Genomic DNA, 19,930 nt, shown 5'->3' on the forward strand with positions numbered 1-19,930 from the left:
TCAGTTTGTTATTTTACTTGGAAGACAACACTTAAATACCTGTATTATCAAACATCAGGTACTAGCAAAGTGAAAAATTCTACCTTTATATATTCCCTTTAAGAATTTAAGTTTAGTTTTCACTTTAATTATTTAAGTATTAGTTCCTTCAGCATGTATGTCCTTCCAGTAAAAATCTGTCTAGCTCTTATCTGGCAGCTGCACCCAATACTAAGGAAGGGCAGTGGGAGCACAGACCAACTACTCTAAGGTCTCTGAGGGCCACAACTGCATTTTCTTGACTTCCATATTCTCTTTATACAACACAGCCTGGAACATAATAGATCTTTAATAAACATGTGTTAAACACATTTTTAAGCAGAAAAAGAAAAACTTAATTCCAATTAGGGGAAAAAAATCAATACTGACTCTGAATTTGAGATGTGAATTATTTTTATTTTTAAACCTTTTTAATTAAATAAATATGGACAAAATTTTTTCACTTTAAAAAACTGAAAATTATGTAAGTTTTTCATATACCTACCTACCGTTAAAGAAAAATGCCAAAAGCCTGGTTTTGGTTGAATAAATGTTAGCTGCCATAAAATGTAGAGCAAAAACACTCCTACAGCTATGGTAAACTAGAGATGAAGCATCTGCTTTCAAAAAACTATCATACATAAAATAACTACATCATTTTGCTTTCTGATTAATGATAAATTCATCTGGAAAATACCAAAATAATTAGTTTAAATATATCCTGTATCATAAACGAACACTTAAATAAGCAAAAAAGCACAAGGTTAACTAAATGCTACTATAGTTAATGCAACCCGTGTCGGGAAAGATCAAATTGATTCTGACTAAAAAATAAAGCTGATGTAAAAAATATAAGTCCAAATATATTCCAACATATAGTAGCATGATGTGAGTTCAAAAGGAAAAAAAGAAAACAGAAAAGTATATTTTTGAAAACAATGCATCTGCACATTACTAACTTTGCTCCAAAATGCCATTTATACTCTTTAAAATGAAAACAAATTTTACAAGGACATTTTAACTTAAAATTTCTTATTAAATTATGTACAACTAAATATGAAATGATTCAGATATGAAATACTAATTACTGATAAAATACAACTTGTCAATCTGGTACAAAGAATAGCCAGAACTAATTTGTAAAGAACTATGCTCCCTTTATTTTTCAGTTGTTTCTTCATATTAATTCAGAGCAAACTCTTATAATAAGCAAAAAAAAAAAAAAAAAAAAAAAAAAAAAAAAAAAAAAAAATTTAAGCCTCCCAAAGGGCAGAATTACAGTGAATTATCTTCAAAAGTAATTTTTCAAAATGCTAACTGTTCAATGAAAATCAATAATATGTGATTAAGTATATGTATAACTGAATGTCCTTAATTTTTTAAAGATAATTTTCCTTTAAAAAGTCACTTTAGAAACCCACACCAACAATTTCAGAAATAAACTCTTCAGCAATTTTATCCTCTGGGAAAAAATAAAGCAATATGGCTTAATATTTTTAAATAAATTATATAGATGATAATCTTAAAGAACTGTATGTACTTCTGGCCATAAAAAAGAACAAAAAAATGCCATTTGCAGGAACATGGATGGAGCTAGAGATTATCATAGTAAGAAAAATAAACCAAAGACATCATATAAGATCACTAATATGTGGAATCTAATAAAAAGTGATACAAAAGGACTTATTTACAAAACAGAAACAAACTCAAAGATTTCAAAACCAAACTCATGGTTAACAAAGGCGAAACACTGAGGGGAGGGATGAATTGGGAAGTTGAGAATGGCATATATACACTACTATATACAAAATTTACTGGTAATAAGGACCAATTATATAGCTCAGGGAAATTTATTCAATGCCCTGTGATAGCCTATATGGGCAAAGAATCTGATAAAGAATGGTTATCTATGTATATGTATGGCTGATCCACTTTGCTGTACACCTGAAACACACTGTAAGTCACCTATGCTCCAATAAAATTTATTTGTAACAAAGAAACTGTACTCCTACTGCCTTCACCTAAATATAAGACTCTGGAGGGGGTGGGCAAGGTTGAATAAGAGAAAATACAGAAATATCGAAACAATGAAATAAATCATTCACAAGTTTCCAAATAAATTATCAGTTTTCTTTAAGATATAAAAGATAAAAAGCATAGCTTGGTTTTAATATACTTAAAAAAAAAAAAAGACAATTCAATAACACTTTTTTTTTTTTTTTTTTTTTTTTTTTGCTTTTTAAGGCCACACCTGCAGCATAGGGAAGTTCCTAGGCTAGGGGTTGAATTGGAGCTACAGCTGCAGGTCTACATCACAGCCACACCAACCCAGGATCCGAGCTGCATCTGCAATCTATACCACAGCTCATGGCAATGCCGGATCCTTAACCCCCTGAGCAAGGCCAGGGATCAAACCTCTATCCTCATGGATCCTAGTCAAGTTCATTACCGTTGAGCCATGGCAGGAACTCCCAATAACATTTCTTTTAAAGACAATACATGGTCTTCAAAAATGTATCTGATCAACTAATTTTTGAAGGTAATACCTACATATGCTTAAAAATGGTAGAGTTTATCCATTCTATCCATACTAAGGGAAGAAAAAAATGAAAACATCACAATTAATGCCTTTCATTCATTAAGTTTAGGTATATATAGAAAGGCTACATTTATTTTATTTGAATGAAATTTTTTAAATGACTCATGATCTTGACTGTAAAATTGTACTAAATTGGACAAGGGTAAAATTAAAGAAAAATTTAAAAACCATATAGTTCAATAAATCTGAGCATTAACGTACTATAAAATGCTAAAAGCGTTACTATTCTTTTACTTTTTTAAGGGACTAAAAAATTAATGAGGAGAATTTTATCTAAAATTTAATAAAGAGTAAAGAAATTCAGAAGACTGCCAACTAAAATAAACTACTATTATTCACACTATTCTGAATTTGACTATTATTCTGAACTGGACTTTTAATGTTAGAGATTCTTAAGCTCCTATTTTCATAACTTTATTATAGAACAGATTTAAACAACTGATGGAGATAAACTTCTGCTTCAAGAGAATTTTGAACATATATACCATATTTAACCAATTTATTATATGAGAAAAGTACAAATATGTAACTGATAAACCAAGCCATAAGATAACCTATTACTATAAAACAAGTCCTTAAAACAGCTGCAGGTAGTAGATAAAATGAATAGAAAAACAATACCGTCTTACACAGGCATATTATAACCAATAAAAAGCAATTTGGTTTCAGGTGGAAAATATTCATATAAAACAATTCCTTAGCAATTTTACTTACATTTTCATGAAAGTGTATACATGTGAGCACGCGCACACACACACACACACACACACACATATCATTAAATATATTTGGGAAATTTCATTTTATTCTAATAAACCAATTAATAAACAGCTTTCTCTAAATATCAAAGACAGTACTAACAAGTACAAGCTAGGTTTCCCTGCTAGTCTCAAAACTAGAATGCAACAATATTGCCATCTAGTGTTGTTATCAAATAAGCACCTCCAATACAAACACTCCTATGGGAAGGCATATAGTTTTGATGGATAAATAAAAGGATTAAAGACAGAAAAAAGTCACTGAGAGATAATGGGAAGAAAAAATTTAAGACGTGGGAAAAATACCTTTCTTCTGGATGCAATTTCTGCCACATTTTCTTCTTTTTTTTTTTTTTTTTTGGTCTTTTTTGTTGTTGTTGTTGCTATTTCTTGGGCCGCTCCCACGGCATATGGAGGGTCCCAGGCTAGGGGTTGAATCGGAGCTGTAGCCATCGGCCTACGCCAGAGCCACAGCAACGCGGGATCCGAGTCGCGTCTGCAACCTACACCACAGCTCACGGCAACGCCGGACCGTTAACCCACTGAGCAGGGGCAGGGACGGAACCCGCAACCTCATGGTTCCTAGTCGGATTCGTTAACCACTGCGCCACAACGGGAACTCCCACATTTTGTTCTTAAACACAGTATGTTATTTGATTTTCTTTGATTCTCCATGGGCCAAACAAAAGTAAAGGTCAACTTCCAGGGATGTTACAGTCAACCTCAGTATTCACGTGGAATTGGTTCTAGGACACCCCCACCGCCCACTTAAATACCAAAATCCCACGATGCTTAAGTCCCTTACATAAAATGGCATAGTATTTGCATAAAACCTATACACACCCTCTCATGTATTTTAAACTTTCTTTAGATTACTTATAATACCTACTACAATGAAATGCTATGTAAATACTTGTAAATGCTTTGTAAATAGTTGGCTATGTGGAAAATTCAAGTTTTGCATTTTAAAACTTTCTAGAATTAAAACCTCTATCCTCATGGATCCTAGTCCCCTAGTTGCTTGAATCTATGGATGCAAAACCTGCAGAAATGGAGAGACCACCTCTGACCCAATCTCTGTGTCCCAAATGGAATTATGGAGATCAGGCTCTGATTTCTCATCAAATAAACATGAGCAAATTCTTTTAAAACAATGTTTTAAAAATACAAAATTTATCATTTTGATTAATGCTAATGAGAAGAGGTAAAGAATAAAAAGACTGAGGTTGTTAAAGTTGAAAACAATTTAGCTTCATTAAAAAATAAAGACACATTTTGGGCTAAAGTGTTAAGTACAACATTACTGGCACTGCTGAAAACATAAAGACGGTGACAGTGTGCATCTATAATTAAAGCTTCAGAGTAGCTAGTAGACCACTAAGTCAGCAGCCTCTCATTACTATGATTGTTGATTCCTATCAACTTAGATCTGCTGCTAGGAAACGCTATCAATGTTAAGTATAATACGTAACTGTGGGGTTAACAGATGCAAACTATTGCCTTTGGAAGGGATAAGCAACGAGATCCTGCTGTATAGCACTGGGAACTATATCTAGTCACTTATGATGGAACATGATCATGTGAGAAAGAAGAACGTATGCATGTACGTGTGACTGGGTCACCTTGCTGCACAGTAGAAAAGTGACAGAACACTGTAAACCAGCTATAATGGAAAAAAATAAAAATCATTAAAAATGTTAAATTGCATAAGGTGTGAACGCGGGGGTGGCAGTATTACTACTGGATCACAACTACAGTGACTGCCACCATTACTACAATACAACCTCGCTCACCTTCAACTAAGCAGGTCTGACACTTCACAACTGTGTCTTCCTGTTTCCTAGTCCCACAATTTTGGTCATATTATCCTCCCTCTTGGAGCTTTACAATTCCTATCCATTAGAAATAAAATGTCAGCTAATTTTACTTTTATTTTTACTTTTTTACTTACTCATTTTCTCAGTTTTGTACCATAAACATGTATCACTTAGAAATATTTAAAGAAAAAAATCCTACTCATTCTCTGTAGGCCAGCTCCATGTTTCTTTCACCTTTTCTGTGAAGTTTTCAAGTTCTCTCCTCTGGCTCAGTCCAGAAGTGATCTCTTTCTATTCTAAACTCGGCAGAGTTTACTTCTCTAAACTATCTAGGATTCACTTACAGCCTTACAATACTATTTTTATGTACATGTTTTGTTATCCTCCCAGAATAAATTATAAGCTCTCTAAAAGAAAATAACCCACATTTATTATTATTATTATTTTTGTATCCCACTAACATACCTAATTTTAAACACGTGATGCAAAAACCTTTCTGCTTTATTTAGAAGCATTGCCCACTTCACTTAACTAGACTTTAATTCTTAAAAATTCACCTGCTTTGTCAAAATGGTAAGTCAGTGAACCTGAGGCTCAATTCTTTACAATAAAGGTCATAGCTGTCTACTTCAGTTACTGCAACAGCAAAAACCAAACAAAAAATTCATGTATTCTATGTAGAAAGCTATTAATACAATGTACAGTTTGACTAAAAATTTTTTCCACATATATATCCTGAAATATAGATTAAAATGGAATTAGAGTTTTTAAATGATTAGCATCAGGGCTACCATCTAACTACCCACCTAGCTATTTAAATAATCTAATAACTGACTAGACTACCTTTCTTCTAAAATGTAGTAAATTGTAGATACAATTTTCTATAAAGCTGACTTACATAAAAATCATCTAACTTCAATGCTGAGCACATTGAGAACACAGCTATTTTTAGTTTCCAAAAACTTCTTTAAATGAAGACTTAAAAGCTACCACCATGCCTTAGATTACAAAGTCTAACATCCATTCAGGGACCAAATTTATTTGTAGTGAAATAAAATGGAAATGCTATTATTTACACGTTTTCAATCTAAAACTATAAACATAAAACAAAACGCTCATTAAACATCTGCGGTGACTTTGCTTTTAAATAAATACTAGTTACATCATTTGTTTTTTCTTCTATTCACTCACGTCATGTGTTAAGTACTGTTTTTCTGGACCATTCAGGAAATCAACCATGACTCTATCTTTAATAAATAGGTTTTTCTTAAATGTCACCTAAAACATTATAAACACTTTATAAAAGAATTGTCACATTTTCTGTTTTTATGCTACTGCTGCCATCTAGTGAAAATTTTGAGAATTTAGTCATTGTGGAAAATACACCATTTTTTAAAAAATGCCTGTCAACCTGCAAACTGTACATATGAGGAAATAAGAACATTATGGATTATTTTCTTACAAATTTAAAAAATTTTATTCATTAAATTATATTTCTATATAATTCATTAATTTAATCATGAAGCCCCTTTTAACTTAAGCAAGGTAACTATAATAATTTTTAAACAACTTTATTGAAAAAAGAAAAAGGCAAGAAACATCAAGTTGTTCTTGTCATTAAGTTATATCTAAATATATGCAAATTCAGTGACACCCTCAAAGATTATACATCTGAAATTTCAATTACTTACCAAGGACACTCTTCTTTATACACTTAAAATAGTAACATATGCTGACCAAAAATCTATATACCTAGAACTCTAAGAATCACACTACCTGAAGAATTCCATAAAGATGAAGATGATATACAATAATCTATCATTAAGCTTACCTGGGAAAAGATATTGGCTGTTGGAGCAACTCTGCTGTCCACAATACTATATAATATTGCTAATAATCTGTCTAGTGGAAACGGTTTTGGTCCGAGGAGATGATTGCTTGTCTGTAAGAAAAAAGAGCATGGACTTTCTTCTTCTAGCAGAGCACTCACTTTCTGTACTATAATTTCCCAATAACATATTTACACTGTGCATAGCTTCCCAAAGAGGCTGATAAATCTAACTTGTAGTCTCCAGGTTAAAACTTTACCTGATATGACCATGACTTACCTTTTTACATTTTCTTCAAGATGTTCTGATTTAGCATTAACAAATATTAAAGAAAAGAACTCACAAGTCATGCAGTCTGTCCTGAGCATCACCCCATATTGGCGTTGTAACCAGATGCTAAGTGACTTAGCCAAGTCATTTGTCAAGACAGTGCACAACCAAAACTAGGGTCTCGGCTCTAAGCCCTAGATCAGAACTTACTAACTCCTCATCATCCCTCTTTGTGCCACTGCCTGAAAAATGTATTTGTTCAACATTCATAGATTTTAAAAGGTCAGTTTTAATAAAAACTAGCTTAGAAAATGAACTCAGTGTTGTACACCATGTGAACAAGCTGTCAGTCTGAAACAATGCAAAATTTATTCAAGTTTTAAGACTGTAAATGTTCATATTTGTCTATAAAGTCAGGAGTATATTAATTACTTGTCCTTAGATAATTGCGTGCTCAAGGGTCTGCATAATTTGATAATTTTATTAGATAATTTTAGTAGCAATATAGGAATTTAAGTACTCTATATTAGCAAGGGCAAATAAAATGAGACGCTCTATTTACACGCATGAGAATAATTATTTCTTTAAAAGAATGACTAAGTAAAAAAAACTATTCAGAATTACAAAACAAAGTATTTACTTCAGCTATTTATAACTAAAAGATAGTTTCAAATCATCTTCCAGGTCTTAAAGTTTATATGCTTTTCTTACTAAATACATTTAGAAAAGAGGTTATACATAACACTGCACCCACCACCCAACTTTATCATACTCAAACATTATGCAACACATGTAAAGAAAGCATTAGATCATGTTACAGAAAAACTGAAGCTCCCTTGCCCCCTCCCACATTCCACTCTTCCTTTTCCTCCCTAGAAGGAACTACTACCCAAAAGTTGGTGTTTTTATCATTTTCATGACAATTTTTATACCACTACATATGTATCCATAAATAATACACAACATTATTTGCATGATCCGGCCCATATAAATAATTTTGGACATTTCACCCTATCAAGCTTTTTCCCTTCAACATTGTTTTTGAGATTCATTTTAATACATATAACTCTAGTCCATTTTTACTTATTTTTTAATTGTTTTAGGGCCACTGCGCCACAATGGGAACGCCCCATTTTTAAACTACCTTACAGAATTCCATTTTATGACCACTATCTGCTTTAAAAAACTAATCACTATAATTCATGACAAGGAATACTATGATGGCCAATCCTGTACATTTCTCCTTGTGCACATGTGGGAATTTCTCTGTGGGACTGCTCAATTAGAGGGCAATGGATAAGCAATGAGAACCTGCTGTATAGTGCTAGGAACTATTTCCTAGTCAATTATAACAGAGCATGATAATGTGAGAAAAAGAATGTGTTTATGTGAGAAAAAGAATGTGTTTATGTATGTGTGACTGGGTCACATTGCTGTATAGTAGAAAACTGAGAGAACACTATAAACCCCCTAATGGGAAAAATAAAATTAAAAAAAAAAAAAAAAAAAGGAGAGGGCAGAGAATGCTATATGTTCCTCGATGTCATTTCTTATTAGGCACTTAGATAGACTACATGCCTCACAATCTCCTACACTTAGATGGAGGCCATCTGATTGAGTGCTGGCCAATGGGATATCAGTGCAAGTGATGCAAGCTACTTCCAAACCTGGCCTTTCAAACCAGTGGATCCTTTAGTCTTCTTTTCCTTTGGGGGCAACTGTGGAGGCCACCATGTTTTACTTAACATCACTATACAATGAAAGAGGACTGCACAACTCATATTGAACTGTGTAGTGTGCAATACATAAAACTTTTGTGATGTTAAATCATTGAGGGATAGGGAGTTTGCTTTTCTGTACAGTACTGCCCAGCCCATTCTGACAAATACAAAGTACATTCACATGCTAACTTTATTGGATATGATGAACCTGCAAAATACACAGGCTCTTATTCTTCCTCATTATCACAACACCTGGAATTATCAGACATTTTTTTTTTTAATTTTGCCAGTCTTAGAGTGTAAAATATTATCCCACTGTTGTTTAAAGTTGCATTTCCCTCACTAGTAAATGAGGCCAATAATCATGTCACTTTTGCTAGACATTCAAGTTTCTATTTGTATCATTTACCCATTTATCTACTGGATTTTTGCCTTTTACTTACTAATTTGTATGTCTTTAAAAATCCTAGATACTGGAATTCCCAATGTGGCGCAGTGGAAACAAATCTGATTAGGAACCATGAGGTTGCGGGTTTGATCCCTAGCCTTGATCAGTGGGTTAAGGATCCGGCATTGCTATAAGCTGTGGTGTAGGTCACAGATACAGCTTGGATCTGGCATTGCTATGGCAATGGCATAGGCCAGCAGCTATTGCTCCTATTCAACCCCTAGCCTGGGAATCTCCATATGTCGTTGGATGCAGCCCTAAACAAACAAACAAACAAAAAATTAGATACTAGAGTTCTCTGGTGGCCTACTCTGTCACTGCTATGGCTGGGTTTGATCCCTGGCCGGGAACTTCTGCATGCTATAGCCGTGGCCAAAAAAGAAAAAAAATCCTAGATACTAACCATTTGTCAGTTGTATGAGTTCAAGAGCAGTGGTTAATATCATGGGAGTCTTTGAATTCAGAAAGTCCTGGAATTTGATGCTGGTTCTACCATATTAACTATGTAATCTTTGGCAAGTTAACACAAATTTCTCTTTAATATTCAGTTTCCTCATCTAGAAAATGATGATGATACTAACTACATTCATTTAGGTCACTGTGAGAATTAAGCAATATCATATGCAGAGATTAACAATGTTTGGCTTATACTGCTATCATATATCATATTACATGTTTTCCTTTTCTACACAAATGCCTTGAAAACAGAAGATGTTTTATTTACCATTTTCATCCCTAGCACTTGGGGTTGTCAGTTTCGTTAGTTAAATAAATGAATAAATGAAAGGATAATAAATGGTGTTAGAGGGAAGAAAGAAAAAAAATAAAGATAAATGTTGCGACATCTCAATGGAGTTGGTGTCCCTGTGCTTCATAACACTTAGCAATGACTTTGAGGTTAGTAAATATTACCTAACTTCCTAAAGTGTTTGGAGTAACGTGGGATGCAATTCAGGCTGAAAATCACATTGTGAAAGCTGCTGATACTTTTCTGATTTTCACATTTTAATTTATAATCAAACACATTTCCAATTTAAAATTGAAGTGATCTAGCGCCATGCAGAGCCTATGATATTTACCTTCTTCACTGGACTGATTTTGTGTGCTATAAATGCAAAGCGGCTTCCCAGCTAGAGAGGAAGTCAGAGTGTGAGAAATACCTCACTAGATTCACAACAGCTCATTAGAGAGAATGAAGGTCTGTACAAGTGGAAGAAAGAATCACAAAAAGAAACCAAACAAATTTTTGCAGATAAAATGCAATCAAAATTGGTATCAGATCAAATCAAGGAAAATAGAGACAGAAACATAAACTTACAGTTATAAATATTTACACTAGGAAAACTAAAATAGAAACAAAAGAAGTTTAATTGTGGGAAATGGAACTATGGGTGAGAAGAGGAAAAATGTTGTTTTTTCACATAAACTAACTGGCAAATAATGTGGTATCACGCACCTGTACTAGTGGAATTTAAAAGTAAAATCTTTAAGAAGTGAGTATCAACCGAGAATATAGAGAGAAAAGGAATTACACAACTGAAGATACAGAATAGATTTAAAGCAACTGTTATGGTAATTATTCATGTGGTTTATTTTTTAATATGTGATGCCCTTATTAAATGGAGAGCTTCAGGAAGGCAGAGACCATGGATATTTTGTTCTCCACTATGTCTGTGGCATCTAGCAGAGTGCTTGGCATAAAGTAAGCATTAAATCAAGATTTTAAGAGAAGGAAAAAAATACAAAGAAAGTAGCAAGTGTACACAGACTTTAATAAATAAGCTCTGATTCTAAAATGACATGAACTAAAGACAAAAGAAGCTACTATAAACGTCAAATCTATAAGAACATCAGAACTAGAGTTCACCTCGAACTAGACACATCTTCATGTTATCTTTGCTCATATAGTTCCCTCTGCCAAAACTGTCTACCTAGATTTGTACAAATCCACTCATTCCACAAGGATGTGTCTAAAGTGCCAGCTCTTTCACAGTCCTCAGTGATCAGTATTCATGTGTTTCCCTCCTCAAAATTCATAAACGATATTTTCTTTCTCAAGAATAAAGCCTAAGGAATTCCCATTGTGGCTCACCAGGTTAAGAACTCAACTAGTAGCCATGAGGATGTAGGTTCAATCCCTGGCCTCACTCAGTGGGTTAAGGATCTGGCATTGCTGCAACATGCAGTGTAGGTGGCAGACACAGCTCAGATGTGGCATTGCTGTGGCTGTGGAGTAGGCCTGTAGCTACAGTTCCAATTCAACTCTTAGCACCAGGAACTTCCATGTGCACATGTGCAGCTATAAAAGGAAAGAAAGAAAAACATAAAGCCTAAAATTCTTAGCTTTATGTTCATTCTTTAATTTTCTTCATTCATTCAATTTATTCATTTGTGCAATAAATACCCACCAAATGTGACCAAGTACTAACATTCAGAGATGAATAAGTGGGCTTCCTTCCTTTTAGGAATTGGTGAGTGAGGAAATTCTTCCACAATTGGGCCTCAAGTGATTTTTCTCTCAAACTCACCATACATTCCAGCCAACTGTATTTCATTATTTCTTTTATATACACCTTATAATTTCTCACCTCTGCCTCTTGGCTCAAATCACTTTCCCAACTGGAACATCTTCTCTCATCTTTGCAGGTCTAATCCTCACCTTTCTTGAGTGCTCACTCAAAATACAAGCTCTGGAGTTCCCGTCGTGGCGCAGTGGTTAACGAATCCGACTAGGAACCATGAGGTTGCCGGTTCGGTCCCTGCCCTTGCTCAGTGGGTTAACGATCCGGCGTTGCCGTGAGCTGTGATGTAGGTCACAGACGCGGCTCGGATCCCTCGTTGCTGTGGCTCTGGCATAGGCCGGTGGCTACAGCTCCGATTCAACCCCTAGCCTGGGAACCTCCATATGCCTCGGGAGCGGTCCAAGAAACAGCAACAACAACAACAACAACAAAAAACAAACAAACAAACAAACAAACAAAAAAAATATATATATATATAAGCTCTGCTACAACTCCTTCCTTCACTACCCCAGGCAGAAGTACCGATCTTTTTTTTTTTTGCTTCTCAGGGCCGCACTCTTGGCATATGGAGGTTCCCAGGCTAGAGGTTGAATAGGAGCTACAGTTGCCGGCCTACGCCACAGTCACAGCAACATCAGATCCACGCCTGGTCTGAAAACTACACCACAGCTCACGGCAGTGTCGGATCCTTAACCCACTGAGCGAGGCCAGGGATCAAACCCACAACCTCATGGTTCCTAATCAAATTCGTTTCTGCTGCACCATGGTGGGAACTCCTTTTTTTTTTTTTTAAAGAAGTACCAATCTTTTAGGACATGAAGTAGCTACACACAAGAGAGAGGGTACAAAATCAATGATAGGCCTGTAGTAAAAGCCTAATCAAAGACAGCTCAGGGAGACAAAAAAAAAAAAAAAAAAAAAAAGTCTTAGGGAAAGGGCACACTAGAAATGTCTTTTCATGCTAAGCAAATGTATTTGGTAAGGAAACTTGCCTACCAAACTCCTCCAGAGGAGGAAAAAAGGTCTTCTCTGAGACTTTTAGCTAGCAGCTAGAACTAATTCTGATGTGGGGGCAGAATACAGAGTATCTTTGCAGTCTAAAAACCCCCAGGCTGAGAACTGATTTTCAAATGATCCCAGGTTACTGGTGTTCATAAGTGCTTGCACAGAAGTAGATGTAAAAAATATTTCTAAAACTCTCAAAAATTCTAAAGATTAAGTTCAGCTAAAAATTAAAAATAATAAAATGTTCAGGAAACTGGACAGTTATGTGCACAAGTCTGCAAAAAATAGAAAATGTGGAAGACTGACAAGGACTTCCAACACTGAAATACACAACAGAGTACAAAATAGGTTTTTTTATGTTAAAGAAAAATAGGACTAGGAAAAATATTAAAGTGAGCAGACCGACTTGAAATGAACCAGCAAAACCTCTGAAGATTACCAATAAGATTACTAAAATTATAAAACTGATGTAATAGCAGATTGATTAGACAAAGCTAAAGAGAAAATAAGAAGAGAGAACTAAAGAAATTACCCGGAATATAGCACACAGAGATGAAAGGGATAAAGACTATGAATGACTTAAGAAACAAAGAGAGTAGTGTGAAAAGGTCTATCATATGTCTAACCAGTGTCTCAGGAATGCCAGAGACACTGGTTAGAGAAGCTAGAGAGAACAGAGGAGAGGCAATACTGGAAAAGTTAATGACTGAGAATTTACCAGAATTAAATAAAGGCATCATTATTCAAAGTTAGGATGCAAAAATAATGCCAAGAAAAAGAAATTCAACCCCAGATACACCACAGTGAAACTGTAAGGACACTAAAATAAAAAGAAAAGAGAACTTGAAAGCAGCCAGAGGAAACAGAGGAATAACACAGGGATAACGGACTCAGCAGGCTTTTTAGCAGCAACGATAAAGCCAAAAGACAGTAAAACAACGCCCTCAATTCAGAAGTGTATATTGAGCAAAACTGCTTTTAATAATGAGAGTGAGAAACAAAATTCACAGCTTTTTTAGTGCAAAGTCCATAATTCTAAATTCTTTATCTTCTGCCAATAGAAGCTGTAGTGGTTTAGACATACAAGAGATCAGTAAAATCCTTTCACCAATTTCAATCTTGCCCCACACCTTGACCTTCAAAGGTGCTTAGTGCTTCTAATTCCTAAGCTTTTCCAGATTCCCCAAGTTAAAATAGCTCGCCATGGGGGTCAGATTTCAGCCCTCTTACATCTGCTTAGTCATCTGGGTATCTATCTACTATTCAACTCCAAATTGTATACATTTCTCATCTGCTTGGTTCTTAACAGTTTACTTTTTAAAATTATTCAGTATCATCTTTGTGGGTATTCCAAAGTAGAAAAGAGGAAAGCCAGCAAAATTTAATTAAAAATTCTATGGTGACCTTTTCCATGTATTAATTCACCAAAAAAATTCTGTCAACTCACTTGTATCTCTAGTGCCAGTTTACCTCAACTGTGCCTTCTCAATCATTGTATTCAACATAACAAAATCCTACCGCAACATCATAATGGTACCATATCAGTACAAATACTTATATCTGAATAATATAATTATGCATATACACGCTTCTTATAATATCCTAAATTCATAAGTTCTTTCCATCAGAGAAATTACAATGTAAATACCTTTTCATGTTTCTTTAGAAAGTTGGTTTTCTTGATTTTCCCATGATGCTGCAATTAAGGAAAATAATTTTTTAAGATGAAAGATACAGTACTCCACAAAAATAGAAAGAATAATTTGTTTAAAATATGTCACACATAATGCTAATTAATGCTAATTATGATAATTATGTATCTTGCTTGTATGCAAGATTACTTTTGCATGTAAAGAAAGAGGTTTTAAAATAGTGATACTTCCTAAAAAAACTTGTATTGATTTATTATAGCACATTTATTTCTATAATGACAAAACTTTCAAAGATAAATGGATTTTTATTCACTCTGTAAGGCAGCCTGTCAATCTGCATAAAATTGAGAACATGAAGTTAAACAACTGGGATTCAACAGTGAGGAAAAAAAACCAGATGCAGCCCTAGCCCTCTTGAAACTAAAGACTAGTGGTAGAGACAGGCAAAAAATAAATAAAAATGTTTTATAATATATTTAATAAATCAAATTGCACATTGTTTTCAAAAGAAAACAATTCTAAAATGATATTTCTCCAATTAATGTACATGCATAGAAGCTCTTGAATGTTCTGGATAATGACGTATGGAGTACTATAGTAAGGGCTTTAGAACAATAAAGGAGTTACTAGCCATAAAATTATTTCCAGCTCTCATATTTTTAAGAAACTTTCATTTACATACATATATATATATATATATATATTTTTTTTTTTTTTTTTTTTTAATGTAGAAGTATTACCTAAGGTATACCTGAAACTACCTACTGCAACCATTTGGTCTGTGATCTTAAAGTGAGAGATAGAGAATAAATGATTAAATAATTAAATTATAAATGATTAAAGGGGGAAAAATGATTAAAGGGGGAAAAAAAGAATATTGAAATTTAAGTATATAGAGATTGGAGAAGAAGAAATTCTAAGATGGAAAAGCCAAGGTAAACAAAAGCTTAGAGAGTGAGGTGGAAAAACAGCCAAGTTCTAGAAACAGAAAAGTTCAGTTTGACTAAACTTTTTTATTATCAGCTTGTAACTGGGTTTTAGCAAAATATATCTGGTTAATCTGGTTACAAGGTTATTTTTTACCTATTTGACACGATGCCATCGAGCAAATGGCTGTATGGAGAAGACCATACAGGGCAAATGAGTTCATCATGGAGAAGGAGGGTTTGGTGAAAGGTGATGGAGATAATGGCTCATGCATCCCAAAGAAACTCTATTTTGAGGTGTGTTGAAGTGTGTGGAATGCTCCATTGTTAGATAAAGCTTTTAGGGCCTCTAGATTTTATTATCAATATTCTTTCCAGGAAAGACACATCTGTTTTTTGCTGTCATTTTCACACTGTATGTCTTTGAAGATTCAGCAACCAATTCTACCTCCTCCACAAATCTTTCCTTCCTCAACACTTCCCTGCAAGTTGTTTATTATCATATCTCACTTACTAGACACAAATACAATCACTTTTTAGCTTCTCTGCTCCAGCACTGTCCCCATCCCAAAAGTGGCACTCACCCATCCCCAATATCCTACAGTAAATTCTCAAAGAACACTGCTAATTGGCAAAGGGAAAGAATAAATGATTAAAGAAAAATAAACAAATAAATGAAATCTTTAAAAAATGAGTCCTAAATATGTAATTTAGCAAATGCAATCTCTTTTGCCAATCTCTGTCCTTTACAAATTTACAGGTGTTGAGGAATTTCAAAATATTCCCTAGATCTTCAAAACTGAGTGAAAAGAAATAATGATTACCTTAAGGAAAAACCTCTTGTCAGTTCTTGCTGGATTGTAAGAAGCGAGGTATGCAGCAATTAGAATAAACTTAGAGTAATATGGAAGTTCCACATGAGTACATGCCGAGAGACCTATACAACAAAAAAATTTTATGAAGGTATATAACAGGCTACCATTAGACTTTAAGTATCTCTTATCTTTTCCTTTGACTTCCATATGGTGTCCTCTAGTCAAAAGATTTTAAAGTGCCCTTAGCTCAAAGTGCCAGAATGATGGTGGCAGACGTGAACGTTATTATTAATGATATGCTCTGCTCATTCTATTTTTTTTGGCTCCTCCTCTTCTGAAGTCTAAATTCTATTCATCCTGCCCTGCAATGCCACATTCTCCATGAAACCTTCCTTGATGCTCCCCTATCACAACAAAACAGCAAATTTGTCTCTACTGTGAATTCCTACTTCGTGTATTTTACTTGTGGCCCACATAACTTTATACCTTATATTAAGAGCTAATTAAACAGAAGTTACATTTCTTACATTATAGTGTTCATTGAAGAAGCCATGGCTAATATGTTCTTTTTGTATCCCCACATTACCTTGTACAAATGAACTAAATGAATAGATAAATAAAACCAAAGAGTCAGTCAAAGCAGCAATGATTTTTATGGAAGGGAATAAAGGAATCTGATATTTACTAAATATCTAGTATGTGTAAAACATTGTGCTAGGTGCTTTACTTAAGCATCTCTGAATCTCTGCAGTAACTTAAAGCTCGAGTCTTTCCATTTTAGCTTTCTGAAGACACCAAGTTGGGCTCAAGATCACACAGGCAGTTGAACAAATTATTATAGATTTTTTAAAATTCCAGCATCTATTCCTTTCCATTATATAACACATAACTGAAAATCATTTAGCATCTCAAGCATTTAGAAACCAAAATAGAATCTCAATGCCACTTCATTTCATACCACTTGGCCCACCACTAGCTACTGACTCAACTGTTTAAATAAGAGTATTTTTTTAATTTATTTTTTAAACATAGCATTTTATTTTTTGTCTTTTTAGGGCTGCACCTATGGCATATGTAGGTTCCCAGGCTAGGGATCCAATCAGAGCTGTAGCCGCGGGTCTACACCAGAGCCACAGCACCACGGGATCTGATCCACATTTGTGACCTACATCACAGCTCACTGCAGATCCTTAACGCACTGAGTGAGGTCAGGGTTCGAATCTGCATCCTCATGAATGCTAGTAGGGTTCGTTAACCACCGAGCCATGACGGGAACTTCTAATAAAGAATACTTTAGATACCTACTTATTTAAAATAAATAAATAAGTTGGCCCTTAAATAAAAGGAGAGGGAGAGTGTTAGGGGCACTGAAACACCTCTCCTATGAAATAGAAAATCTGTATATAACTTTTGACTCCTCCAAAACTTAACTAGTAACAGCCTACTGTTGACTGGGACACTTACTGTTAATATAGACAATCAATTAACACATATTTTACATGTTTTATGTATATCTACATATATTTTATGCATTCATGACATACCTTATTTCCTTAATTTTTTTTGATATTTTTCTAGGCTATGCAGGTCATCTGTTTTTTTTTTTTTAATTGTTGTGTATCTTCAAATAATTTTCCAATATATTTATTGAAAAAAAAAATCTGTGTATAAGTGGACCCATGCAGCTCAAATCTGTGCTGTTCAAGGCTCAACTGTTGTTCTACTGGGATAAACCCAGAGTAACAGTTTCTTTGAAGAAAACAAAAGCACAAAGCTTTCAAAATATAACCACATGAAATTCATCCCCCAAACTACACTAACATAAAATTGAATTTATTCCATAAAACTTATGAAATCCATACAGAAATAAAATTGTGTTGTTTTAATATAAGCATTTAAAGAAATATAAACAGCTTGGTTTTCACATGACATAATTGAACATAAAACTGGTATTCAAACTTCACTTCCTCCCACTACATTAGTGCATTCCTTAAAAGAAAATCATTAATTAAAATATCATGGTGGCTTGTAAATTCTCTTATATAACACTACTGACTGACATTATCTTTAGTGCTAACTTTAGTGTCTTGATTATTAGTAATCAATTAAAGAAGAATCTCTGGTAATTGTCTCAATATTTCCTTTGATACCTTTCAGTTGTCCTGGATCTATGTCATCTTTCTGTAGCTTTTCCCACTGTGAACTGAAAGAAAATGGAAGAGCAATAAAGGATGGAAAACACAAAATCAATACACTGTACTTAAAACAGAGTCCTAGAAAAACTAATTTTAATTTGACAAAATAATTTCCTTATAAACAAGATAAATAACATATACATGTCTGTACCTCTACAAAATCATTTAGTACATAACAATATAAACGAATATATCAATACACAGATGTTGACTCTTTAAAATCTCCTCTATTCATAATTATAAAGCTATCAAAAAGCACCAACAAATAAGTATCACCTACCACTCAATAAAACTCCCAATATTCTAGTTATCATATTAAATACAACTGTTATAAATGGTTTCTAAACTCTGTAACAACTCCTACAGTAAGTATCATTACATCAAAAAAACTGAGGCCCACCGTTAAGTTGCCTAAGGATATGTTCCCCAGCCAGTCAGTAGTGGCGCTAAGAGCTGAATCCTTGTAAAACACCTGCAGAGTTCATGCTAACTCCAGGCCCAACTGTGATCTTACTTGCATTTAAAACTATTAAACAGCCCTAAATATTACTGAGAATAGAGAAGTGATATAACAAATCAATTTCATAGAGAAGCACATAACAATGACGGGCAAAGACTGCCCTGGCAACAGAAATACTGGCCGTATGACCCTAAATAAAGCAATAATCTCATTATAAAACTAGGCAGTTAGGCACAAGGATATTCAAAGACCCTCTACAACTCTCAAACTCTCTTACAACAGCCCTTAAAATACTAAATTAAGGAAGTTCCCTTGCGGCAGAGCAGGTTAAGGATCTGATGTTGCCACAGCTGTGGGGCAGGCTGCAACTACAGTGCAGGTTTGATCCCTGGACTGGGAATTTCCACATGCCGTGGCATGGCAAAAAAAAAAAAAAGACGCTAATTTAAAAATTAAAGCCGGGGGTTCTCATCGTGGCTCAGCAAAAATGAATCTGACTAGGAACCATGAGGTTGAGGGTTCGATCCCTGGCCTCACTCAGTGGGCTAAGGATCTGGAGTTGCTGTGCTGTGGTGTAGGTCATGGATGCGGCTCAAATCTGGTGTTGCTGTGGCTCTGGCACATAGGCCAGCGGCTACAGCTTTGACTGGAACCATAGCCTGGGAACCTCCATATGCCACGGCTTCAGCCCTAAAAATCAAAACAAAACAAAAAATAAATAAATAATTTAAAAAACCCAGATCAGAACAATTAAATACCCCAAATTAACTGTGTATATTTTTTCAAATCTTCAAGCACAGCTGAAAATCGTAGGAATATAGCAATGTAAGGAATTCTAAAGGCTACTAATGTATGTGGAGAACAGACCTACTTCAACAATCTTACTTTCCAGATC

The 19,930-nt window shown here is 34.4% G+C and overlaps 1 protein-coding gene across 3 annotated transcripts in view; it reads right to left on the reverse strand.

Annotated features, from left to right (window-relative positions):
- Nucleotides 1-19,930, reverse strand: part of ORC5 (origin recognition complex subunit 5) — an 87,739-nt gene that overhangs the window by 33,355 nt on the left and 34,454 nt on the right. For all 3 annotated transcript variants that reach the window (XR_002335901.1, XR_002335900.1, XM_021063496.1), the window contains exons 9-12: nt 18,531-18,583; nt 16,390-16,502; nt 14,636-14,683; nt 7,024-7,134 (exon numbers count right to left, since the gene is read on the reverse strand). Coding sequence is in view for 1 of the 3 variants with exons in the window: in XM_021063496.1 (XP_020919155.1) it covers nt 7,024-7,134; nt 14,636-14,683; nt 16,390-16,502; nt 18,531-18,583 (325 nt within the window). In the remaining 2 variants the exon portion in view is untranslated. The remainder of the gene's footprint in view (nt 1-7,023; nt 7,135-14,635; nt 14,684-16,389; nt 16,503-18,530; nt 18,584-19,930) is intronic.

This window comes from Sus scrofa, chromosome 9 (genome assembly GCF_000003025.6).
Source record: "Sus scrofa isolate TJ Tabasco breed Duroc chromosome 9, Sscrofa11.1, whole genome shotgun sequence".
NCBI classification, from domain to species: domain Eukaryota; kingdom Metazoa; phylum Chordata; class Mammalia; order Artiodactyla; family Suidae; genus Sus; species Sus scrofa.